Source organism: Melospiza georgiana, chromosome 19 (assembly GCF_028018845.1).
Source record: "Melospiza georgiana isolate bMelGeo1 chromosome 19, bMelGeo1.pri, whole genome shotgun sequence".
NCBI classification, from domain to species: Eukaryota; Metazoa; Chordata; class Aves; order Passeriformes; family Passerellidae; genus Melospiza; species Melospiza georgiana.
The window spans coordinates 10,045,222-10,071,457 of NC_080448.1; the positions used below are offsets into that span (position 1 = coordinate 10,045,222).

The 26,236-nt window shown below is 41.6% G+C and overlaps 1 protein-coding gene across 4 annotated transcripts in view; it reads right to left on the minus strand.

Annotated features, from left to right (window-relative positions):
- Positions 1-2,736: 2,736 nt before the first annotated feature.
- Positions 2,737-26,236, minus strand: part of NCOR1 (nuclear receptor corepressor 1) — a 53,979-nt gene continuing 30,479 nt past the window's right edge. For 3 of the 4 annotated variants that reach the window (XM_058037312.1, XM_058037314.1, XM_058037313.1), the window contains exons 15-47: positions 26,095-26,225; positions 25,407-25,624; positions 23,732-23,794; positions 23,262-23,401; positions 22,418-22,544; positions 21,266-21,821; positions 20,437-20,566; positions 20,018-20,213; positions 19,303-19,473; positions 18,970-19,130; positions 18,480-18,600; positions 18,281-18,382; positions 17,698-17,795; positions 16,662-16,830; positions 16,090-16,230; positions 14,769-14,852; positions 14,033-14,289; positions 13,567-13,927; positions 12,836-13,060; positions 11,456-11,665; positions 10,657-10,806; positions 9,960-10,133; positions 9,339-9,504; positions 8,601-9,097; positions 8,044-8,172; positions 7,775-7,935; positions 7,389-7,612; positions 6,847-6,984; positions 5,672-5,814; positions 5,085-5,138; positions 4,600-4,821; positions 4,145-4,327; positions 2,737-3,973 (exon numbers count right to left, since the gene is read on the minus strand). In XM_058037312.1, the coding sequence (XP_057893295.1) occupies positions 3,786-3,973; positions 4,145-4,327; positions 4,600-4,821; positions 5,085-5,138; positions 5,672-5,814; positions 6,847-6,984; positions 7,389-7,612; positions 7,775-7,935; positions 8,044-8,172; positions 8,601-9,097; positions 9,339-9,504; positions 9,960-10,133; positions 10,657-10,806; positions 11,456-11,665; positions 12,836-13,060; positions 13,567-13,927; positions 14,033-14,289; positions 14,769-14,852; positions 16,090-16,230; positions 16,662-16,830; positions 17,698-17,795; positions 18,281-18,382; positions 18,480-18,600; positions 18,970-19,130; positions 19,303-19,473; positions 20,018-20,213; positions 20,437-20,566; positions 21,266-21,821; positions 22,418-22,544; positions 23,262-23,401; positions 23,732-23,794; positions 25,407-25,624; positions 26,095-26,225 (6,090 nt within the window). In that variant the 3' untranslated portion in view covers positions 2,737-3,785. The remainder of the gene's footprint in view (positions 3,974-4,144; positions 4,328-4,599; positions 4,822-5,084; positions 5,139-5,671; positions 5,815-6,846; positions 6,985-7,388; positions 7,613-7,774; positions 7,936-8,043; positions 8,173-8,600; positions 9,098-9,338; positions 9,505-9,959; positions 10,134-10,656; positions 10,807-11,455; positions 11,666-12,835; positions 13,061-13,566; positions 13,928-14,032; positions 14,290-14,768; positions 14,853-16,089; positions 16,231-16,661; positions 16,831-17,697; positions 17,796-18,280; positions 18,383-18,479; positions 18,601-18,969; positions 19,131-19,302; positions 19,474-20,017; positions 20,214-20,436; positions 20,567-21,265; positions 21,822-22,417; positions 22,545-23,261; positions 23,402-23,731; positions 23,795-25,406; positions 25,625-26,094; positions 26,226-26,236) is intronic. The other variant, XM_058037315.1, reaches the window with a different exon arrangement.

The window sequence follows — 26,236 nt, forward strand, 5'->3', positions numbered from 1 at the left end:
ACTGACCTGCTGTGCTAAGTGATTTAATTTTGGCTGCCTAAGTGCAAGTTTGGTCTGGTATTAACACTGTGTTAGAGTCAGTTTGCTACTCCTGCCTGCCCACACAAGTGTTCAGGTTCAAAACATGGCTGTCCTGGAGCAAGTCTTGAAAAGGAACATTGATCAACAATTGTCTCGCAATTTACATGTTGCAAGGAAGGAATTGTCTCACTCTTTACATGTAGTTGCACAGCACAGCAGGGGCTGTACTTTTATCAGTGCTGCAGTTCAGTGTGTTTGAACTGCAGCAGAGCATCTCCCAGGCTGTACCTGTCCTGCAACAGCTGCAGCTCCTTGTCCTGGGCCAACAGCTTGCCTGAAGATCAACAAATTTCTTAACTTCTTTTCATTTCTTCTTTTATCCAAAGATGGAAGTTGTCCTCTCAGAGGAGGGGTGAGGCTGTTAGCACACAGAGCTGCTGTCAGAAATAAAACACTTGGCTGCAGTGGAGAGCACATGGAGTGCCAGGGTTGTCTTCTCCCTTGGATAGGTCAGTGCTTGAATGCTGAGGCTTCCTGTTGGAAAAGATGCTGTGTACAAACCCAGCTTTGTCAGCTACTGCCTTCATGTGAATCAAGCATCAACAGCTGCTTTAGATAACAGAATTTCTCAGTCCTGCCCTGCCAGGAAGCCTGATGTTAAAAAAAGAAGATAATTAAACCAGAAATTACCAAATCCTTATTTAGTTAGGATAGTAGAACTAATTCTGTCACTATTTTAACCTCTCAGCTGTCAGAACTGCCGCTGGTTGGTACAACCCTCAATGTAATTACATCATTGTTAATTTACTTACAGTAGCAGCTTCACCTCTGAACTCTGAGCTGAGGAGGCACACAGGTTTTCTAGAGCAGAAGTTCATGGAAGCTGGAAAACTTCAGTCACATATAGAGCTCTGTTCTCAGCAAGCTAGGAAATAAAAACAGGGCTGTACTGACAGAAAGGCTCTGGCACATTAGAGCCAGCCTTCTCTCAGGTGCTGGGTTTGGGGTTTGAAGCAGCAGAGCTGGGAGGGCAGCAGTGTCACCTGCAGCACCCTGGGAGCAGGCTCTTGCCTGATGCTGCAAAACAAAGGGAGACACAGGAAAAGCAAGTGGAGAACTGATCCCCTTTATTGATTGGTCTGAATCCAGAAGTCACTGTCTAGTGAAGACATTGTGTGGAAATTATGATGCATGGGTTTTTCAAGTCTTAAATGATTTCATATCAGAATCACGAACCATATCAAGATGAAAGCATTGTGAAAGCGCTGATCAGAAATCAGGTAAAAATTTGTAGTAAACTACACTTTGTAAACATGACTTACAAACACCTTCCTGTCTGAAACAGGGCAGATGTAATTCCATACTTGAAGATTACTGGAATTGTGGTAAACCCTAACTTAGGCTCTGGAGAGGTTTTTACACTGGAGAAGTTAAAACTCGGATAACAAACAAAAAAAAAGCAGCAACATTTTATGTGCAAATGCCACTCAAACTGTATCTTAGGAGATTGTGACTATCCTACTTTGGATATCTTGCTGCTGCTGCAGCAGTAACATGAAGCTTTGCAATGAACATGCTATACTTACTGTACAGGTAGCAAAGACATTTGTCTGTACATGCCTCTTTCACATTGTATTTGTTACACTAAGAAAGTGAGAACAAGTGAGTTTAAGAATGGAACTTAACTCTCCACTCCAAATTTAAATCTACAAAAAGGGCAGATCATTTTCCAGTATATGTTGCTGTGGGAACCAAAAAAGAAAGTTAAAATAAGAGCACAGGTCTACAAACAGGATGAAAACTTCACTGCTTCAAGCCAGAAGGGTAAAGGAAGGGAGGATGAGAGAAATCTTTCTCAGAGAAAGACTGCAAGGAGATTTAAGACTGCCAACGGATCTATTATGATGCAGTGTTTACAAAAAGTAGCAAAATAGTTCTGTATTTTCAACAGTGTCAAGTTTCCAAATGAGTTCCTTTGGAATTTCGTTTCCCACACTTGGGGCAAAAAGGCTTTCCTTAAAGGACTGAAAATAAATTTGCTATTGATAAATAGTTCTGTGCTTCTTCCTGTTTGTAAGTGGACCATGACAGTCCCTGGGCTGCAGAGCTCACAGGACTCGAGGTTACACACTGCATTACACCTTCCATACAACGCATCACAAATACAGCAAATCCCAAAATATTTCTCACTGGAAATAACTCCAAGGCAAAGACCCTGTTGATGAATGAGATGCAAAAGCAGTTTGGAATCTGACAGACCACGCCACCCCCCAGCTCAGTGCTATCTGTGAATCAGTCCTTCTACCCCAGAAGATGTGAATTCACTTCCTGAGGTCAGTGCAGCATAAAATGAAGATGCTTTTGGAGATGGATGTCAGGACAGCCTGTGCCATCACTGCCCAGATGGATGGATGTGTACATGAGCTACAAGCACATCATAGCAAGCATTGATAGATGAATGATTCAGGAGACTCTCCTAGTACCATATACAATTTAAAAATAAAAATCACCCTAACAAGTATTGCACACTTCAGGAGTTAAGCCAAGCATTTGTAAGGACTTCCACCAAAGGCTTGCTTAGAGGGACAGGGACTGGGACGCAAACTTCAAAATAATTATTACATAAAGATTTTAAAATCAGATTGGAGGAAGGAAAAAAATCACAGTACCTATTTCAAACTGGTTGTAACAGAAGCCAAGTAGTTGACTCGTGTGTTGCTCAATTATTCTATAAAAGCACTTTGTTTTATTTAAACTTGGGATGTGGAGCTTTTTCTTCTTAAAGGATTTATCAACCCACCCAGAGCCTCTGTTCAGAAAAGCCATTTGCTGTGGTTAAATATGACAGTAAAATTTAGTAGCCTGTTTTGACTGCATACAATGCAGAAACAAGAGAACACTAAGAATAGGCTTTTAGGGCACAGTTAAAATTCCCAGTGTGCATAACAGTGAGGTATGCCTCCAGAAGCTGTTCTTTTTTTGTTTCTTTAACCTTTTAAAAATGAACCATAACATACCCATGCAATAATATTTCTGCAGTGTTGCTAAATAAAACCAACTGCACCAAAAATTTACAATGTGGCAGAATTTCAAATTCCAAAGAAATATATCATCTTATTCCAGCGAACTGGAGTTATGTTAATGTACAGAATTCACTAAGGGGTCAGTCTTAAAAATCAACATTTTCACAAGAGCTTGAACACCACTGAGAAAGTGTGTCTAGGGAAAAAAAATTATATAAAAGCACAATGCCTGCAGGAAGTGGCACGGCATTAAATGGGCAATGATGGTTGGGAGATTGGGGTTCTGGTTAGGTTAGGCTGAGAGGGAGGCTAGGGTTATGAAGAGTATTCTACACTGGAGAAAATGCTTAAAAAAAATTACAAAATGACCCCCAAAGTTTAGGCAATGATTTGAACATAAGTACACCAGATACTATAGCAAGGGAAAAAACACTGCAAAAAGTACTCTCTATTTACAGAAGAATGATTTAAAAGACATTATGGTTTTCTTTACAAATAGATGTAGAGCAGGAATAGTCCACATTTTTAAAAACTCTTTACATATTTATCTTTACTAAGTCAACCTTCTCGACCACAATCCTCCAACACACACAGCCTGTGCAGAAGGCATTTCACGGACTCTCCAGCAATTCTTCATTGTGTGGCCCTTGCTCTCTTGGAAAGTCTCTGTGGGCACAAGTCAAAAATAGATTTCTTTTTTTTTGACCCGCAAATTAAAAAAAAAAAAATAATCTGCATAGTTCAGTCATCACTGTCAGACAGAGTCTCATATTGTGCTGAAAGCAGTGGTGCAGGCTCTCGCTCCCAGATCCTGTTCTGTGGGTGAGTGGTTGCTTGGCTCATGGACGGGGGGGCACAGGCGATGGAGGTCGGGGGGGTGCTGCTCAGCATCCTCATGGTCAGAGGGTTGTATGGAAACTGGGTGGAACCTGCATCAGAAGGCAAAAACATGAGCTGTTCTGAGAGATCTGATGTTGGCCTGGGTTGTGACAATTAGCAGAAAATCCACTGCAGAAAAGCCCCAATGCTGGGAGCTTCTGGCCAATATCCAGTACAACACCTGAGACTGCAAACACCTCTGAAAGAAGCCCCTTCCTCACCTGTTGATGAAGGCCTGTCTTCCCAGGCCCACACTGGAGTCTGTCTGTGGTAGTCCCCTTCTGAATGTACAGATGAGACAGAAGAAGGTCTTTCAGTTCCCAAATATCCCTGCCCAGGAATTGGAGACTTTGACTTCCTACTGTTTGACTTGCCGATGAGCTTCTGCTTGCTGACTGCCCCACCTGGCAACACAAGGGACAGATTTCACCAACCACATTTTAGTAGTTTGTTTCTAGAAATGATCAAGTAGCACTGAGAAGTTTTAGGTATCCAATACACCCTGTTCTTCTTTTCCTGTTCCATCAGTGTTGTTGGAAAAGCCAGAACGATAAATGCAAACACCACCTCTGCCAGTTACAGAGGAAAGACAGTGATTTTCAGTGATACCACGTTATTCAAACCCTTGATTTATTTATTTTCTTTGAGGCCCTGGGATATCTGGGAGCTGCAATACCTGAATTTGGAGATGGATTGGCTTCTTCCCTCCGTGTCTCGTTAGTCGCTGGCACCGCGGCGCCGGAGCTGCCCGGGGCCACGGCGAGAGGCTGGGCCATGACAACCCCGTGCTCCTCACTCTTGTCATCAAAGTTCCCCATCAGTGCCTTCCTAATAATGTCCTCCAGACCCAGATTACTGGCAGGATCTGCAAAGGAGTGACCCCTAGAACTGACCGCACCTGGGAGAGAAGAAAAAACACAGGGAAAGGTGGGAACGGAGGCAGAAAGTGTATCTCGGAGAAATTACAAAGGGGTGTGGGGAAAGACTTGGTCATTTTGCTTTTCCTTATGGTGCAGGAAATAAGTTTTCATGTAGAATATTAGCTTTTAAATTTGCACCATTTTCCTCTTTTACTGAACTCCCCAAAGAGTATAAATTGAAGGTATTAAAGACATGACATTTTTCTGGAACATATGTTGTTTCTTTTATTGAAGAACTTACCTGAGGTAGTGACTGCTGGCAAATTGAATATTTCAGTCCCTGGCTGAGCAGTTGCTGCAATTAAAACAAAACATTTCACTGAATTTTTCAGTAGTGATGATCACTAAGTGATCAGCAGTAGCCCTACTGCACAAAAAAAAAGCAAAAATATAGTTCTAGTATCATATTGCATAATGTCAGTGTTCATTACTGGAATTATATTAAAATGCTGTTTAAAAGACATAATCATAAGGGCCAAGAAAACCCAAACTATTTAATTTCAAGACACCTTTCCAAATAGGAAAAGGTGTAGTATTGATACAAAGCAAATTACAGTTAGTTAGAATAATGTCAGGTTTTAACAACTCTCTCATTAATTATGTGGTTTGCACCTCTTAAATTAAGTGCAAGAATGATGTGACATACAACAGTATATGAAAATAATCTAACCTTCTAGTTCTATGTTCATAAATTATTATATGTGTTTTATATGAATAGATTTATATTAATTTCGATTATTTGATCATATTTAGGTCAAGACATCTGCAGGTGAAAGTCACATGAAGCTTAAGCTGGAAAAACTGAGTGAAAAGGCAAGTCCTGCATACCCATGTCAGAGTCACCTCCACCAGATGAGTTCAGCTTTCGAAATATCTCCTGTTTCTTGGATTTTACCATTGGTGAAGTGTTCTCAAGTTTGGTGAAAAACGAAGGCAGGTAACTGATACTGCCTGGAGAGCGAGAGTCAGTCCTGCCAAGACCAACACGTGTCAAAGAGACAGAACTTGTAAGATGCACATTTAAACCTTCCCAAAAGCAGTCAGCCAGAAACCACCAACAGTCATATGAACACTGGGGCGCTCAATAATAACTGAGTTTGCTTAAGCAGCAGCAATCTGACAAATAAGCTTCAATTAAAAAACCAAACAACGCGTAAGTAAATTAAAAAATAATCTAAAATTGAAGAAAAAATTATCTAGATTTCCTAGCCCAAGATCCTTACATTTCTAAAAAGTGCAATATCCCCAGCCATGCTTCTGAAAATCCCTTTGCATCTACCTGACATCCATCATGGACCGTGACAGCCCTGCAGCAACTGCAGAGTTGAAAAACCCCATGGAAATTAGAATCAGTTTTATCAGCATGAGGCTTCAATCTTTGGTTTAAGTACTTTGGTGTGCTTTTCCTTGCTCAGCAGGGCAGATACAGGAGCTCCCACTCCAGTGTGCATCTCCCACAGGTTTGCAGACACCAGCACTGCCAGGAACCCCGTGAAGGTTCTGTGCAATTTTGGGGTGCAGATCTGACAGACTGGGACAGGGCTGCCCCATGCATGGACACCCCACTTCACTCCTCCTGGAACCTCCTTAGCTTAGTGATATTTCAAGTGGTTCCTCCCCTCTCCACCAGGACAGTAACCAGGAATCCAACCAGGCAGGAAAAGAGTGAATGATTTAATAAAAACCTTTCTCAAAACTCACTTCAGTTTTACAGAACTGGCAACCACGAGGAGTTTCACTCTAACATTCTCTCAGATGTGACACAGAACACTCTGCTTGCACCAAGAAACTTAAGACAGAGCACCAACATGTGACCTTTCCCTCAGCCTTCCCAAAGCATTTCCCAAATTGCAAGTTTTGGATGTTAGTGCAGAAGGATTGACAGTGATTAACAACTTGCCTGTGGCACCAGAGGAAGGTCAGTTGAATTGCTCTTTAATAAAGGCACAGTTTGCAGCACAAATATTCAGAATTATGTCTTTAAAAGTCAGTTTTACACCTACCTCTGTTCAGTAGGCTCAGTTCTTTGGGAAAGCAAAAGAACATTTTCCTGTTTCTCATGTACAACCGGGACCTGAGGTGGCGAGATTGGCTCGTAGGGCTCTGAGGGGACATGACTCCTCTCTGGAGATTTTCCAGGCCTACATCCACGATTCAGAGACAGATAATTACTCTCAATGCATGTACAGCAGTTGTTAACTCATGTAATTTTACAGTTCCTACATAACTGCTTATGTGTAGTTACATGTTACATGCTTTAGTGAGCTTAAAAAGATGACAATGCATTGTCCATAACAACTCTGGTAAATTTTAAGTTATTACATGTTTTCAGCTGTCTAAAGACTGGATATTAGGAGAAGTAGCAAAGGGAAAACAGCTATAAGTTATGTTATGGAGCCAAGCAATTGGTGAAAGAGTAGGAGACAGACTTTGCCTAAAAATAAGATCAAAGGGCACCTTTACTTCCAATCTCCACCAAGATTACTGCACTATATCATATCTGGGCGTCAATTAAAGCTGCAGTTAGACTGAACCCCTGGATTACCTTCCCCTGGCCTTGTCAGAGAGGTTCTCAGGGGACACTCTGGCCCCTGGCCGCTGGTGGTGCACGGGCTGTGGCTGCGCCTCGGGGCTGTAGCGGCTCGAGGTCTTTGCCCGGCCAGAAGCAGGAGTTGGAGCAGGGCTGGAATTCTGGAATGTAGTGGTGGGAGGCTGCAAAGAGGCCTGAGAAGCTGCTTGGTTTCTAGCAAAGTCTTGTGTGATAATTTGCTGGATGTCACCAAAAGAAATAGAAAAGAGATTTTGATTAGACACTGGCCACAGTGTAGGTATTCGTGAACTAGACAAGCCTAATGGCAACAAATGAGGTTATAAATTCAGATACAATGTTTTGTAATACTCCCAAATAAAAGCCATAATTATAAAACCTACACAGATGTGATCAGCAAGGGTGATGAGCCGATGGGTCCTGGGCACGTGTGCCATCCCCTCAGCCTGGGAAGAGGGAGGTGGAGGTTGCTGGGGTGAGGGGGGCTCCTGCTGTGTCCTGTAGCGGTGAATGGGGCCCTCGTACGGCCTGTTGGGGTCAGCTGCTTGAAACAGAAAAGGTCACTCTGTTAAGCTTCAAGGCTTGAAACTTCTGTGCTTACAAATCTAAGAAAGGTGACTGTGAGAATATTTCTATATGTAGATGAACTTACTCTCTGCCTGGCTTGGTTTGGGTGTCTCTTGTTGATAGGGCTGCAGCTTTTCTTGAGCAGGTACAGGTGAATTTGCAGGGCTGATCACCTCAATGGCATCTCCAGGAGCTTCATACCGGTGTGAGGACACTGAATATCAAGCAAAGGTTGTGGAATAAGATGTAAATACAACAGAAAATTTTTGTTGTCTATACTTAGCAACACCAGTAAAATGGCATCAGTGAATGAAAGTCAAAACACTGTTGCCTTCTCACAATAACCATGGTGATACAAATACTTCCATGAAACAGTGTTCCAACATAAAGTAATTTTCAGTTTCCTGAATTCTGAAAATGTTACTCTTATGATCCTGCATTCCTGCTGTAGCATGGAATCTGAATAAAGCAAACAACTCTGATTTTGCAAGAGTAACTATATGCAAAAACTGTATTTGTCTATCAAGTGTTTCTGCTTTGCAGAGCTGAATATTTTATCATTAAACATCTGAATCATTTCACATCATTTCCCTAAAGGCTAAGACAGACAGCAAAGAAGTAGAGAGTGACTAAGATACGTACAACTACTGGAAGAATCTGAACTTTGAGAGCCCCTATCTCGAGCATCCTTGTCTGAAGCAATCTGGCGAGTGATGATCACATCTATGAAGTTAGCAGCAGTAATTGTGGTCTTTCCTCGAGTTCTCAGCTCTTCCTCGTACCTGGATTTAGGAGGAGGTCCTTTCTCTTTACCAGCCTCTGAATAAACTACTGATGAAGTCTGTCCCTGGGACTTGCCACCAGAGTAATTGGCAGATGTATAGGGGCACTGCACAGGCCTCTTTTCTACCTCCAGGGTCTTCTGCTCCATCTGCTGCTGGTCAGTCACCACAGCTGACCTGCGGCCCATGTTCTCTTCTATCCTGGTTCCTTCGTGCTTGCTCTCCTTTGCTTTGGCAACTTCCATCTGAGGAGCAGAGGCTGCAGCATCCACGAGGGCTGCCAGGGCATCAGCAGCAGTGTTGTAACGGGAAGCTGGCAAGCCTTGAGTGATAGAGGGAGCGCCAGGGGTGAGCTGCCTGTGGCCAAACATTGAATAGCCTCAATTACATCACATGGAAAGAACTAGAGCCATGAACACAATAAAGCAAAGCTTTTCTGACACTAATTTCTACCCAAAATGCACTGATGAAAATGCTTTGATGTATCAAATAATCCACTATATTTCATATAGTGAAATATCCTTAAGCCTAAATGCACTTTTTAATAAGCTGAAATATTAGAATATATATCTGTGCCACATTAACTTCTAACACATACATGATACGTAGCTGAGCAGCAGGATCCAAAGGTGTGATTACACTTGTCCCATTGGTTCCTTGGAATATACTTGGCCTTTGCTGCAGAATGTTTTCCTGGCTTCTCACAGAGGGGGATGGGGACCGGACGTATCCGTGGCTGCCAGGTCTGCCAGGCTGCTCTGCACCTGCAGGACAGAGTGGAGGGGAACAAACCAAAAGAAATTATTACTCTTACAACAGTGTAGCACTGTGAATCAATGTTCCCACATCCCTTCCCAGCTGTCTCCACCACTCTGGATACTCTTATAACAATGCAGGACTATGTATCAATGCTGCCTCCTCCACATCCCTTCCCAGCTGTCTCCACCACTCTGGATGAGATTTAAATCTGTTCACAGCGCTCTAAATGACATACAAGCTGTGCCAGTTACAATGAGGATTCACTCCTCTTTGGGTGCTACATTACTTTGAGAGAAAGTTGCAGAAGTTGCAATTATGACCAGAACTGCTGGGCAACAGGAACCTGCCTAAAGTGCAGAGTAAAAGCAAACCGTAAATGGTATTTACTAACAGTGACTGCAGAAAATGAGCAGTTACAGTGTACAAGACAAGTGATCCAAGTGTGTCCGTGTGCCCTCACCTGGTCGGAGATAAAGTTCAGCAGGGACTGAGGTGATTCTCTCCCTCTCTCGTTCCCGTTCTCTTTCCCGCTCTCGTTCACGTTCCCTCTCCCTTTCCCGCTCCTTCTCCCTCTCCCTTTCCCGTTCTCTTTCAGCATTTGCAGCTGCAGAAGCTGCCAGGTGTGTGGGGTGTCCTGGAAGGTCCACAAGGTAAAATGAAGGAGCAAAAAAATTTACTTAAGTGAAGCATGCGATGTAAACACTTGCCTATATATTTTGCCATACACTTACAGCAAAATTTCCCAAATACATTTTAATTCCACTCAAGACTATTCACTTATTTAGGAAGATCAAGGCTTAACATACAGTGACAGTGGAAGGCTCAAAAGCCTTTTACTAAAGTGGTTCTATAAAGTTAGAGCTTCTAGACCCCAATTCTACCCTTCAACAGATGTAAAGTGGGGTTAGTGAATTATAATCAAATTACTACAAATAAAGACCTGACAGAATGAGGCAGATTCAGAATCTGACAGTGCTTCTACTGTAACTACACAGGATATCATCAAAACCCCTTTGCTATCCAAGTGAGAGGTGCATACAAAAAGCATCTCCTGAGAAAACATCAAAAGATGGCATTAATGAAAGGTGAATAAAGATGGTCAATTCCCTCAACATGTCAGACAATGAAAGCCATCACCAAGCCATGAGAGCTCTTACCTGGTGACAGAGAAGCAGGGTTGTAAGGCCTGGGAGGGAAGGTAAGCTGGGTGCCAGGGATATATGTGATTCTCTCCATGGGTGGGGTGCTGGTTCCTCCAGGATGAGGCACTAAGATAGTGGGGGCCATATTGTTCAGGTCAATGATTCCTGTCAGGAGATGACACACATGAGAATGGCCACTCCAGGACATGGTCTACACAGTCAGCAATGAATGTTTGGCGGAGAAAATACAAGAATAAGGCAAGTGTAGAGCTATATTCTAGCTGCTTATACTCTCTTACATCTGCCAATCAGCAATTTAGGAACATAAAATATCAGAAACTGCATTTGTAGCACTCCCTTTAATTGCCCTTTGGAAAAATGCACTCCACTTCTATTCAATAATCCCATCTTTTAGCAATTTTGGGTATTACCCAAAAAATAAAACAATCAACATTATCACAAACATTACACTTCTGGCTGTTGTTTTTATATTCTTTTTGAAGAAGTTATCATTTTGATATAATTCTCTTTTCTGAGGTTTGATGGTGAGCTAAATATGGTTCCAATCACCAATTTAAACAAGCAGAAAACAACCTGCCTCTTGAACACCAGTAACTCTCAGAGACTTCCCCTTAAAAATATTGATTATAGAGGTGGTTTTCCTTTCCACCAAAGGCAGTTTCCAAATGAGCTGTGAGACATCCAAGATCACAAACACATTTATCCACACAGCCTTGCATCAGTGCACCCAAACCACAGCTGGCACAGCCAAAACACACTTTTGAGAGGATTACAGAAAGAGAAGCAGGCCCACCTCGTGCTCCTGCATAAGGCAGTGCCAGAGTTTGCTCCCTGGGGGACAAGCCCCTGGTGACATCGGGCCGGAGGTTGACTTGCATCTGCTGGGAGGTGATGTAGTCGTTGAGGATGGTCTGGCGCGTGTTCTCCATGGCGTACAGCTGGTACTGGCTGGGGTACCCCGGCGTGGGGGACAGCTGCCTTTGGAACAGGTAAGCAGCAGCAGCTGAGGGTGAAAGAAGGGAAAAAGAGGCATTTAGGAAGCAGGATGATTCTGGATTAAGTAAAACATTCAGCTGTTGTCACGGACATATTTTATGAAAAATCCTTTCATTGGGATCTTTTCTCCTGAGAAGCTGAGAGGCTTCAGAAAGGAAATGTAAACATTGATTACCTGCTGCTGTGGAATGCAACAGGTGCATCTGTGATTGGTCTCATGTGGTTGTTTCTAATTAATGGCCAATCACAGTCCAGCTGTCTTGGACTCTCTGGTCAGTCACAAGATTTTATTATCGTTCCTTTCTATCCTTGCTGGCCTTCTGATGAAATCCTTTCTTCTATTATTTTAGCATAGTTTTAATATATAATTTTAATATAATATATATCATAAAATAATAAATCAGCCTTCTGAAACATGGAATCAAGATTCTCATCTCTTCCCTTGTCCTGAGACCCCTGTGAACACCACCACAAGGTGTTTGTAAAGCTTCAATAAGAGGTGCTATCAAGTCTCTCTAGTTGGTGGTAAATGAGTGAAAATAGCATTTTAATACTGGTGTTTTATTGAATTTCTGCACTGCATGCACACTGAAAGTGCTAAACAATCCAGATTAGAGAGATGACTTTAATAGAACTGTAAATCCTGAAATTCTGAAAATGTAAAAGGCTGAAATACCCAAAGAACTTAAAAAATACTTCACAGAAGTTATCTGAGGGATAGGTTAAAAGGAAGTCACTGTATTTAATATCACCTGATAATCCTTCAGTGAAAATAATCAGTCTTGAAGAGAGGATTTATATAGAATATATAAGTCTATATATAATTATACAGAATTACACTTTAATTCTCTAGCCTCTTCCACATCCTTCTTTGTAAAGCTTTCCTGAAGGCTTTTAATACATTCCATAAATGCTTTTCTATAAATACTGTGAACTTTTTAACCAAACAGAAGTTAAGCTGGCAGCTCTGAAGGGAAGTTACAACATTATACAATACTAATTTAAGCATCTTGGTTAGATATTAAATCACCACTAGACTGATATCAAATCATAGCAGTAAATACATCTTTATAAATGATATCTGGCCATTAACAACTGCCTTATAAAGGTATCCTTTCTGTGCATCAAAGCTCACAGTATTTCTAAAACTAAAAAAAGCCAACACAAATGTATTTACCAGGATCCAGAGCCCTGTGAAATGGCATAGCAGGATCTAAATGGGGAGGGAGGTGACCCCTGTAGACTTCAGGAGTTGCTCCTCTGTGGTGAGGGTCAAAAGGGCTGTGAGCCACTACAGGATCAACCCCTGGCACTGGAGATTTTGCTGGCACACTCTCTCTCTGTGTTGGAGTGAGTGTGTTCTTCCTTTCATGATTTGTTGACTTCCCAGAAGATACTCCAGCTAAAAGCAATGAAAAACCCAAGTTAATAAAATGCTTATTTCTCTACTGAAAATTTAACTGTAAAAATACATTGGCTCCCAAGGAACATTTCTAATGACTGCAATACAACAAAGCACAGAGAATATTTTATATCACAAAACACTTCTGCTGAAAGAACTGTACTTTAAAACTAAGATTGTTTACACTTCACTAAAGCATCTTCCTCATCTAGACATTTTAAAATCAGGAATAGCTTCTGCCCTTAAAACATTATCCTTGTAGGTACAATTTTCAATGTGATCCATAATCAAATGCAAATTGAGACAGAATTGCATTCCCACTTCCCTCTTCTATTATGGCAGATTTTCATTTCCTTATTTCAATTAACAGCTTACAGCTTTCTAAAATTCATTCTAGCCAACTTCCAAATTGAGACAAGCCACTAGAATAAAATAAAGAAGAATGGAGTAAATAAAACAATCAAATAATAAAACCATTTGTCTTACTGTGGACAGGAATGACATACCCTCACTAACTCTATTCATCATGGGTGAACTCCTGGACATGGGACTCTGATAGTTCACAGGTGTCCTCCGAGCATTTGTATCATCATAAATCCCAGGGCTCAGCTGTGATTTGGGAGTTTCATGAAGGGTTGACCTGAGAACAGAGGGACCAGAGCTGACTACGGACGTGTGACGGGACCGCACGGCATCCCCGGTCTTCACATCTTCGTATTTTCCTCGCTCCACCACCTTCACGTTTTCTGGCACCATTTCCAGCTGAGGCATTCCCCGGGGCAGCTTGCTTGGTCCAGTGATTAAAGATTTTACATTGTGTTTGATGGCAGACTGGCCAGAGTTGCTTTCATATTTTATGGGTGTGCCCTGAAGAGGAGGAAAAGTTCAGGTTAAGGTCATGTAGTGGAAAAAACTCGCACAGCCTGAGCTGATTGACTCCTGTGTGAGTGTAACAGTGCTTTCTGTATTTACCTGAGATATGGAGCCTTCTATGATTGGCCTGCTTGTCTGCACCATTTCAGGAGTCTTGCGACTCTCTTGGCTTAGGAGGTCCTGCCTGGGGATCTCGTGGATGGAGCGACCCATCTCCTTTATGGTGGTGACCCCATCGTAGGGCTTGCCCTTGGTGATGGCTCCTTCAAATGTCCTGATGGGAGGTGACTCCCTCTTGATCTGCTTGGGGTATTTCAAACCTTCTTCAAAACTTTCAGCTGTTGCCCTTGGTGTGCCTTTTATAGAAAGAAAGGGTCACATGAATGGTAATAATAGCTGCTAAGTCTTTTTCTTCATAAGCAGAGTAATTAATTATATATAACAGTGAAGCTTTGGTTTGCTGTAGTCTGTGGTAAGATACTCAAAGTCTAAAAAAATCATCACAAAAATAATACTGAAAAATATACTACAGAAAACCTCCTGTTATTTCAGGTGCTGAAACAAAAGAAATAAATGTGTTCATTTCTTCAAAAGTGCTGATTACCAAGTATTCATATTAAAAACTCTTTTTTCCAATAAGAAATAAAATCTATGTTTACACACTAGCTTTGAACACAGCATATCAAAAAGCTGCTGATTTATGCTCTGAAAACTTTTCATAAAATAAGCTCCACCTTTAACACGGCTCCCACAGTTAATAAGAACTTTAAGGTTCAGAAATCCAGATTTTTGAGGATTAATTAATGCTCCCCTTTCTTAGCCTGCAATATCTCACCTTGCATTATAGAGCCAGACAAGACTGTTCTCTCCTTTAGTTCAGCGTGTGGGCTACCCCGAGGCAGCGCTCGGCAGATTAAACCTAAAATTAAAATGAAAATCATTTAGGGAATTAAACAAGTGTTAAAAAAAATTCAACCTCCAAACCAACAAACCCCCTCCTTCTCACACATGAGAGATGATATCTGTACCCTGGCAGTGCCCAGAGGGCCAGGCCTCAGTATGCCAGGCATTGCAGCAACATGTTATAAACACCTAAAAAAATAATCTTTCAGTTCAAGTATTTGTGCTATTGCATAGTTGCAAGTTTTAACATATTTAGAAAACAGGAGGTGTTTTTTTATAATTAAGCTTAACCTTTGTTTCAAAAGCAGTCACTGCTTTTCTCACACTCCACTTTCCTTGCCTAGAAAGAAAGGTGTTCGTGGTAGGAAGTGGAACCAAGAGAAAAAAATTTCAAAATATGTCTCAGCATGCTCCAAATTATCAAAGTTCATACTGAATCATTGGGGAAGAGATGAATTTACTGTGCCTACTGCAAGAATCTAAAAGTGCTTAAAACACTCAAAATTTTTCACAGTTCAAAGACAGAAAATGTGTCACTGATGAGACAAAGTATGGAAGTATCAGAGCAGCAACTTAGAGGCAACACTGAATTTCTGTGTGCAGCCTACAAACCTCACATTCACCTTGTTCCATTGGATGGACATGTCCACAAAATAGTCTCCAAGGGCTATCCAAAAAAATGGGACAAAATGTTTAAGGAGCCAGGCTCCATGGTTGAGGTAGGAAATATTTTCTTGTGTTTGTATTTTTACAAAACATCAGCAAAGTTATGTAATGACCTGCCTTGGCCTCTGCAGGCTTTGTTTGATTACAGTTTATTAAAACACCACAGCACTAGGGATGCCCTGAAGCAGGATCCTGCAGTTCAAAGAGGTTTTTTGCAGGAATGCAAAAGGTCGGGGCAGTGTGATATTAATATTTAACTAATGGGTGGGGCAGAGGCTGTGCTGGTGTGACCCAGTGTTTGAGCTCCACAGGACCACTGGGATTGTGCAGAGCCAGGGACATCTGTCAGATGTGCTAAGAGCTGGAAATGCCACCTGCAGTAGCAGCAGCTGTGGTAAAACAGAAAACTGGGATCTACTCCAGTCCTGCTTCCAACTGCAGTGCTCTAACTGCAATGTTATTGCATGGATTTAGTCATTAGTGTAATTTAAATTTAACTTCCCTGTTAGTCTGCACCCTAAGAAAACTCTAAATGCCCTTGCATCAATGGCTAAAAGATAAAACACCTTGCAAGCAGCTTTTTTTACCTTCCAGTGGTGCAGACCCTGGAGACTCCCTCAGAGACATCCCCTGCTTTATATTTCCTTCCATTGTATCATAGGTTCTCTTTAAACCAATTTCATGAGCAGTTCTGGGACTCCTTGTTCCTTCACGGACATTTTTAATAGCTGGCAAAATATACAAGAGTGTGGTCAGGAAATGTGGACAACAAAAAAGGACACATGAATATTACATTAATGAGACCACAGGTCATTAATATTTAAACAACACATCTTCAATATAATATTATAACATTAAATATCAATCTTAGGAAGATACTTTATAGTTTGTCAAAAAGGTACTTGTTAAGTTACTCATTTATCAATATTTCATTGAAGTTTAACGTTACATGATACATTTATTTTTATTTTAATGGAGGTCATTTTAAACCTGGTTATTTACCCTTTCACAATACAATTTAATGACAGATAGGAAATAAATGGCAAAGGAATAGCTGAACTGTATTTTAAACACCCTCTGCTTGGAAGTAGAAACACTTCAGCTGTGGGTTATCGAAGAAGACCCTGACTTTGATCAGGTAGAATACACAAATACTCACCATCATAAGATAGAATATGCCCACTTTTGCCTTCATAAATGACATGGCCCTTGGCTGAGGCCTCCTCCCTGCACTTCTCAGGGCTGCTGTCCTCGGTGGCCAGGCGGGTGATGGTTCCCTTGAGCAGCGCGTCGGCGGCGATGCCGGGCTGGGCCAGAGCTGGGGTACCCTGAGAGCAAAGCCAGCACAGCAATCAATTCACAGCCTCTGAGGCTTCACAGAGCAGGGGGAGTGAAGGGGAAATACAACAAAACAAAAAAAATTCTTGGGTCTATCATACCAACTAATTTATCAAGTATGGCTTAAACTTCTGCCTCTATTATAGACACTTAGCAGAAATAATCTCACTCGTATTTAGGTTATCTTGTTAAACAATATTACCAGTGTATTTACAACCTAGAACATTTAACCTATAAATACCATTTGGGGGGAGGATAACATATACCACATGGTGCCATTAGGTTTTATTTCTGTCCAAAGCAATGAAACCTCCTCCTCTCATCTCAAAGCAGATTGTTCTTTGTACAAAGGGATGCCAAACAAACCAAAAGAGCAGCATTTAAAATGGTAGGAACAAAAGGCCTGATTTTCCCTTCTTGAATTTAAATAGAATCTACACAAGACTGGTTACAAAGGGATGCCAAACCAACCAAAACAACAGCATTTGAAATAAGACAAAAGGCCTGAATTTCCCTTCTTGGATTTAAATAGAATCTGCACAAGACTGGTTACATTTGGTTTGAATATTTGAACTCAGGTGTGATGCAATTTTCAGGAAAGTTGCCCTCAGTTAGGTTTATCAAAGGCTCTGGTATTATTTATGTGAAAACTCATATATATGAAGATGAAATCATGGTAATGCCGACTTCAGTAGTAGTGGGGTTTGAACATCTGATTGGATTGAAAGTTCTTTTCCCAAGGCAGTTCTTATCCTGTGATAATAATTTACTTTTTTAGACATGCAAATACATTCACAGTGATAGTCTGAAGATGATCTGTTTTGCTACAGCCTTCCCAGCAGTGAAAGGTAAAATACCTGAGTTATGGAGCCTCTCAAAGAAGGAATGGTCTCAACTGAAACTTTATTGGTTGGAGTTCCTCGTGTAATGCTCCCCTCCTGTATTGTTGTGGTACCTGATTTGAAATAAAGACATCCTGATAAATCAGAGAATAAAAAAATATCCACTCAATTTGAAATAATCAAAAATTCTATTGACAACTATTAGTTTACATTAAAATACAGGGAAAATTTCAATTTAACAGCTGGCATATGAGGCAGTTAGGCTATTTCCTCTTTTAACATAGCCTTTTACAGACCATAAGTATTTTACAGCATTAACTCACAGCAGTTAATTTATTTTCTTTTGATGAATTTGCTATAGTGAGCAGTTTTACTTCAAAAATGGCATGGCTCATAACAAATATTTTGAAGTGAGCCATGCAGACAGGAGGAGCCAGCTACAAATACACATGCCTTGGAAAACAGGGAACAAATTAACCCTGTAATCTTATGATTCTTATATAATCATAGAATACTTTAAAATAACACTTCAGCAGTTAATTCTCTTGGTTTTCTCAGGCTCTGACAAGAGTTTTTTAATCTGTGTGACTTTCTTTACCTCTCACCACACTTTCATGCTGTGCCCTGACCAGGAGTCCCTCAGGCTGGGAATTCTGGCTTCTGGGTGAGAATTCTTCTTGCTTGATATAGGGCAGAGAAGCTATTGAGGAGAAGAAAAAGGTTGAGGTTTTTAAATTTTCTTTAATTATGGATCATTAAATAGTCTGTATAAAACATGTCAGCTTTTCTTTCCTTACCAGATTTGGCTGACTCTTGCTGCCTTGGCAGCCCAAGGGATATTGAACCCACTGATGGCTTTGCAGTTTCTTGGGCATAGGAAGCTTGACTGTGGGATGTTAAATAAGTGCCAGGTGTTCCCTGAAACAACAAATAGATGTTAATTCTTGTTTCTGGAATGAGGAGTCACATCTCTCTTTAAAGGAGAATGCTAAAACTACTGTGATCCTATCTGGAAATGCTACAGTGCCTCACTGTAGAGCACACAACAGCAGGAGTGGACTGTCACTGGTAGTCTGGAGATGCAGATCACCTAAACTGGATATTCATGCCATTAAATGTGGGTAAATGTTTCATTTCTAAAGCTCCTTTGGACTTTTAGAATTATATGTACAGGTAGGTCTTAAGGGTTAATGCTGTGATTCCATAAATGAGTACAAAAAGCTGAAGATTGGAGAAAGGGCAAAAAAATTTGACACAAGACAGATTTTCAAATAATAATTCTCTTACTTGTGAGATCGAGCCTCCCATGATGAAGGAAGGTTTTTCTGATGGCACACTGGTTTTGGAGGATGGAATGAGAGGTGGTGGTGGTCTGGTGGGTCTGGTTGTGGGCAGGCGAACTCCTTCAGGAATATTGGTTATCACCTGGTGAGGGGCTGGCTGGAGAACTTGAGGGGAAAAATTGTACATTAAACACTGCAGTGTGAACAGAAATAGCACAGTACAGCCTCACTGGGCTAGAGAAACACTGAGCACCTATTCACATACACACACAGAAAATTATCTTTCTTCTCTTAACTCAAAGTGTTTAGAGAATAATTTGGTGCTCCAGATCTTTACCTGGAGGGACACTGTAGCGAGCTGCATTCATCTCAGGCTGGGGAGAGGCTTTATTGACTTCTCTTGGAGATAACCTGTAGGGTGATGCTGACCTTGTGGCTGCATTTTGCACTTGTGCTTCCTGTTCTATTCTCTTGACCTCAGCATAAGGCATATAGGCCACTGGTTTTCCTGGGAGGGGTGAAGTTATCAGAAAGAGAAGAAGCCTGGGTTAGAAACTGGAGTCAAAAGATCCAATTCACAGCACAGTTTTAAAGGGACTACTCCAATGTTAGACACACCCAGCAGGTACAAACTATGTAATTAAAAAGAAGTATTACTGTGTTCCAGCAAACTTTTGTGCCCTATTTCAGTGCTCAGTGTTCATGTATGAGCACAGTTAAGATTAATGTTTTACTGCATGGAGTACACTCTCCCACCTACACCTTAAGCTTCTGGAAAGGCCTCCCCTAGAACAGAATCATCTGCTCTTCTCACCCTCATGCTCCATCTTTCTCTGTAGGAACAACTCATTTTTGGGTTTGACCCAAACAGAACCAGTTTTCTGCCTTTATATAAAGGGGCAACAAGGCAGCTGTTCAACAGTAAGTACAACATAGGGGGCAGGTCCCTTCCAGCAAGTTCATTATCAGTTCCTTATCACACTAAACTGCCACTCTCCAACAAGGCAGCAGTGTAACACACAGACACAAAGCACAGCTGAGGGAACACCAACCTTCCCACTCCACACTGGGGCTCTTGGAGGTGCCACAGGGGCTCACAGCACTCCGATACTCCATGTCCAGCTGCTCCTGGCGCTGCCGCTGCTCCTCCAGCAGGGCTGACTCGTGCATGGCCTTGATGTGCCTCTGGTACAGGGCATAACCACTGACTGGGGTGCCCACAGGGACAGAGCAGGGGCTGCAGGAAACCTGGGGACAGCAAGGGGACAATGCCAGGGACACCCTCACCCCTGCAGTCTGGGTGTTTCAAAAGGTTCACACTTGGTTTTAAGCTACTTAACCTACTTTCCGCATGAACAATACAATAATAAAGCAAATCATCTTTTTCTTCATTTGTTTAACATTTTTTTTTTCCTGACTAGATATAGGGGTAACAAACACCCCTTCAAACATCAATGAAAAGTGCCCATACCATAGGTGGGATGACAGCAGCTCGGTGGTGAAGCTGTTGCAGGTCCATCTGCCCTTGCTTTATTGTGGATGATACCAGGATTGACCCAGTGGGATTTAACAGTGAGGGCTTTGACTCCCTGCTGAAGATACTGGAAAAAGAGATAGAAGGGAAAAATATTACCAAAAGGAGCAAGATTATACATCTTAAAAAATGTACAGCCACAACTCTTAAATTCAAAAAACCAACAAAATTATCAAAGTGGACAAAGACCTGAAAAGTCACAACCATGTTGTGTTTTGTCCCACAGCACATATGGTAGAAGAGGCAACAGATGCTGCTACATTTTCATAATACACAGAAATACCAAAATATGAGCTCAGAATCTCCCACATCAGAAATTTATGTGTGCAGTACTTACATCAATGCAACCTTCTTTCTAGAGAGTGCTTTGGAAAAACACAAAAGGTAGGAAGGACTACATGCATTTAGTGCACAGAAAATTAACAGTAGTCTACAATAAAATGATTTCACACGGAGGGCTAAGACATTTGTGGAAAAATGATGTTTGAAGAGGCAAGGGAATGCACAAACACCATCACTGCACTCTTCCAAAGCCCACATGCACTCCATGACACTGGATACTTTTGACATTTAAGCATCTATCCCTGGCACTGTGTGTATATTAAATCACTGAGAGGGAGGGGGGCACTGGCTCCAGAGCCACGCTGGGGTGACACAGGAACTGCACCAACAGAACACTGAAAGGACTTCAAATACCCTCAGTGGTGTCAGCCACTCCCAAAAGAGAACCAGCTCCAGAGATTGTCCATCCAAAAGCTCTACTCACCCCTGCCTGTCAGGTTCTCCATCAACTTCCTCATCAGCACTGCAGGTGGCACTGGAGTCATTATCTGAATGGGATTCTGGTCTGGCTGCAGTCACTGGCTGGGACAGGCTGTAGTCCATTTCCTCTGGTTCTGACTTTTCCTTGGGTTTCTCCATCTCTCTCTCTTTGGTATCACTCTCTATTTTCACTTGAATATTCTCTGGTAGCCTCATTTCAGTCTCTACAGGTTCTACTTTGGTATGAACTGGAAGAGTAATCACAGGCTTAGCTTCAGCTGAATGGCTCCTACTGTCCACCTCCATAGGCTCCTCAGCCTCAGTGTTTATTTCTTCCTTGACCTGGGGCTCAGGGTTCTGAGTTTCAGTTGTTGTTACACTTTGGGCTGGTAAGGAGGGAGATGTGCTGGCTGCAGGTTTAATGGCAGATTCCTGCTCTGCTGGGGCCTCAGTGGTTACTTTTGGAGCAGCAGGCTCAGATGGAGTTTCTTCAGTCGGTTTAGCAGGTTCTGCTGGAGTTGGAGATGGAGCACTTTCTGTATCAGAACTATTTTCAGCACCTGGGGGAAAAATGTTTTGCCATGGAAAGTTGAATCAATGAAATCTGAAAAATTTGGTGCAGTAAAGATTCATCAATTTTAACCAATTCATCTGCTCAACCAACTACTCAAAACCAACCCTTAGTCATCTTCTCTCATTCATTGTTTATGAATTCTATTGCCTTTTGCTCTATAAAAGGCCAGCCAAGATTGACTGATGTTGAGTGTCTATAAATAAGCAGCTGCAACCAAAAAATATATATTAAAAAAACCACAACAACAACAAAAAAAACCCACTTGAATTTGCTTGTCTGAATCTTTACTGAGACTACCGACTACCAAAGGTTACATTTATTTGATTCAACTTGTTTCAGCACTCCAGATGACAGCATAATCAAAGCATCTCAAAATACTAAGCAGTAAACATCTTTAGGCTGCTAAATTCTAAAAATGCTGCATCCCCTTGCGTGAGTTCAAGTCGCTCAAACTCAACTGAAAGAGCATTTGAACAACAACAACAACACCATGAAGTGGAACACAGCTTTCTGAGCATATGATTAGCACAAACCATGGGCCACTTTCTGTGCACACACCAGTTTCCTTCCCAGAAAAGTTACCTTCACTGTCTTCTGGGTTCTCTTCTTCATTAGATGCTTCAATGTCTTCATCCTCCTGAGCTGACACAGTGGAAGCCACACTCTCACACTGGGACACATCTCGCTCCTCTCGGGGCCTTCGCGAAGACTGAGGAAGACACAGCATTGACAATGTACTGAAAATTCACAATTACTGCCTTTTACACATTCCCATTTACCAATCTGAGGTTGAAATGAAGGACAGAGAATCTCTGTTTAGCACAGTCATTCACAAAGAGACACTTTTCCAACTTCAGACCAACTTTTGCTGCTCCTGACCAAAACCAAGTTTGGCAATCAACCATGGTCTCACAGCAAGTTTGGGGGACAACAAAACAATTGCAGCAAACAGACCCTGATGTTCTTCACCTCAGTGAGAGAAGACCAAGGCAGTACTGCAGCTTAGAGGATTCCAACACACAACATTCTACTTTCAGTGCCCCCAAACCTTCAGTTCCTGGACTTCTGCCACCTGTCCTGCTCTGGTTGGTAAGGTCAGTGCCTGCTGTGTCTCAAGGAGCTGTTGTACATCTACAGCTGCTCATGCACTGGTGAGGAACGGGGCTTCCAGAGCACTGAAGGACTCTTCAGGCTCAAGTGTTTTACCTAGTACAAAACCTTCTCTTGCATTTTAAAGCAAGAAGTGGTTACTGTCACAGGTCAGTGAGCCTTGGCCACCCTTTGTAGGAGATTTATGTCACAACACAAAAACAAGTAGAAAAGGAAATGAGTGGAGATCGCAAAACAGCCTTAATGAAGTGTGATGAATGACTTCAGAAAGATCCAAGTTTTTCCCTGCAAAAAACTCAATGTCCACAGCACTCACCTTCTGTTTGTGCTGTTGGAGGAGACTGTCCAGGTTGTGTCTCCTTTTGTAGTTGAAGTAGAAGTTCTTACACTGAGCTTCACTTTTCGTCCCAACCATTTTGGCGATCGCTGCCCAGTTTCGCCCGTGTTCCACCAGACCTGGTCAGACATAAAGGAAGCAATATTTATGTGATCAATAACTCAGCTATCCAAACCTCAATAAATGGAACAACAATGCCTACAGGAAGGCAAGATGTCCAAACAGTTCAAAGTAACCCACAAGAAAAGAGTCAACACAAGTCTCAAAAGATGATTTTGTCTCTTAAAGCTGCTTGCTTTTTCTTTTTTTCCAAAAAAAACCAACAGCAATTTTCAAATCAGCATAGTGTTGGCAAAAGTCCCAGCAAATATATTCAGTGATTCAGTGAATCCTTGAAATTTTGTAAATGCAAGTATCCAGAAGGAAATCAAAGGCTTTACAAGGTTTACCTTTCTTAGCAACTTCCATTTCTTCTTCTGTCCAGCGGGATGTCTCCACAGGCTCTGTAGAAGCTGAAAGAGAAACAAAGACACTGAGCAGAGAAAAGACCAGGATTCATTATCATGACACCAATTATGCATCCCATAGTCCAGAAATCTATTTACATTATGGCTTGCTCAGGCCACTGCAGAAAGCTCTCTTGTCAGAGGGAAACAGTCAATCTCCATTAAACCAAGTCAGAGATAGAGAAGGAACCACCAAAAGCTCAGCAGAGAAAACTCTTCTAAACTATTCTGCCTACAAAACTGGGATTGATTCTCTGTCAAGGAAGATTTGTAAGTAACTTAGATGCATTTATCACTAAAATTTTATTTAAAATGTCAGTAATTACCATCAGCTAGTAAAAGCAGCAATCCAACATGCTCTAAGCTAGTTCAGTGCTGTCTCACTGCTGGAATGGTTATTTATTGGTTAGTAGTGTCAAGGAATCTACTCTTCCTGTATTAACTGAGTCTCCAACTGGATAAATGGACAAAAAGAAAAGAAAACAAAAAAACCCAGTAAAAGTAAGCAGGAAACTAAGTATGATTCAATACAAAGTGCTTTTAGTGCTTTTCATTCACTCCTCTGGATTTTGTATAATTCTGTTTAAATTTCTGAACAGCACTGAGCTGCACCAGCCTCCATTTCCTTTCTATAAAATCTGCCATTACACACAGCATGTAACAAAGACCCTGCAACAGCTTCCATTAACAAACCACAAAAATAGGACACTGTAAAGCATCTGATCCACTGAAAAACTATTTTGGGTTTTTCAGAAAACCCGGCAAAAATGGTTTAAAAATAAAAAAAAGCAAAACCCACTATTGCTTCAGACTTATAAAACCCCACTGTATCAATGGAGCAAGAATGTTTCTCACAATCTCTGTTGTTTACAGCTATACAAGACCTGATGTGCTCACTTTGTTCTTTATAGGCAGAACATCTGAGTAACAGAAGAGTAGTTACAAGCTCTAGAATAGCAGCTGCCTGTAACTACCCAGCTGAAGCATGAGGAATAACAAATTTTGCCACTGCAGAGCACCACAAGAAAAAACCACAACCTGCCCAGCCATCCTGGATAATTATTTACCAGCCACAAGATATTCTGGTATTTCTGCATCAACACAAAGTAGGTCAGCCTTTTCCAAAATACACTCAGAGACTGCATCGTCTTTTTTAATCATACCAGCCAAGAAAGTAACATTTCATGTTAAAAAGCCTCTTGCCATCTAATGCAGAAACAACAACTTGCCAAGATCTATTTCAGCTTATGAAACTCCCTGAAGTACTCAAATATCAGGCCAATTATTTAACAGCATCCTCAGTGAGCTGCAGCCTGTAAGTGAATCTGTGTCACCTGGATCTCTGCAGCCCCATCACGAACCTGCCCAGGGAGACAAGGTGTTACCACACAAGGGCTGAACTGCCTTTTCTCCCCTCACATCATTCTAAGAGTCAGCTGATTGCACATGCACTATTCATGAAGTTACACTTGTGAAGTTTAGCAGTTCCACACAGTCACAAAATTATAAGCAGGGCTAAGAATAAAGCTGGAATATTAACCAGGAAAACAGAAGTGCACTGCATGCCCGTGTCAGCGAGGAGCCTACACCAGCTGGGAGTGCTGTAAATGCTACTCACAAGGCTCTGGTGGGGGTGGCAGAGGTGGTGGTGGCTCCTCAGTGGCTGCAGCTGCAGCAGCATTTGCCTGTGCAGCCTCATTTGTCATTGACCTGGTGATTCTGCCCTTACGCCGCCCTTGGCTGTTGGCGGTTTTTCGGCCCCGAGGAGCTGCCTGTTCCCTCTCCTCTGTTTCCTCTGGTGCAGCTTCAGTTTTGTCCTTTTCTTTGGTATTCTCTCTGGGAATAGGTAAAATATAATTCAGTCACATTCAGAGAGCCATTGTGAGCAAATATTCCCGAATATCAACAGACACAAACAAAACTCCACAAACCCAAAGGATGCCTTTAGTGAAACAGAATTCACTTATTGCCCACAACTTCCAGCTGCCAGACAGTGACACAGATTTTGTCAACTTCAAAGAAAAGATGAATACTCCATGTGTGATAGAACATATGAGAAAAGCCCAAATCAACAAGCCATGGAAATTATTACATGTGCAAAATAATAATTCCATTACTTTTTCCACTGATCTGATTAGCTCAACAAGACAGAGAAATTTTTATGTCCAAAAAAAATTTGTTTCATATACAAAAGGAATAGTTTTCAGTTCAGATTTCACTGGCAGGCTAATGCAAATCCTATTCTGATCTTTGCCAAAACCAGCAATCTAGGGTGAATTCATGCATTTCAGCACATACACACTTACTTAGATTCCTCCTTCTCATCCTTCTCCTCCTCATCTTTCTTTTCCTCCTCTTTTTTTTCTGATTTGTCTGATTTTTCCTCTTCTACTTTTTCTTCTACCTTTTCTTCTTGAGAAGGACGAGCAATCTGTTGCTGAAATGAAA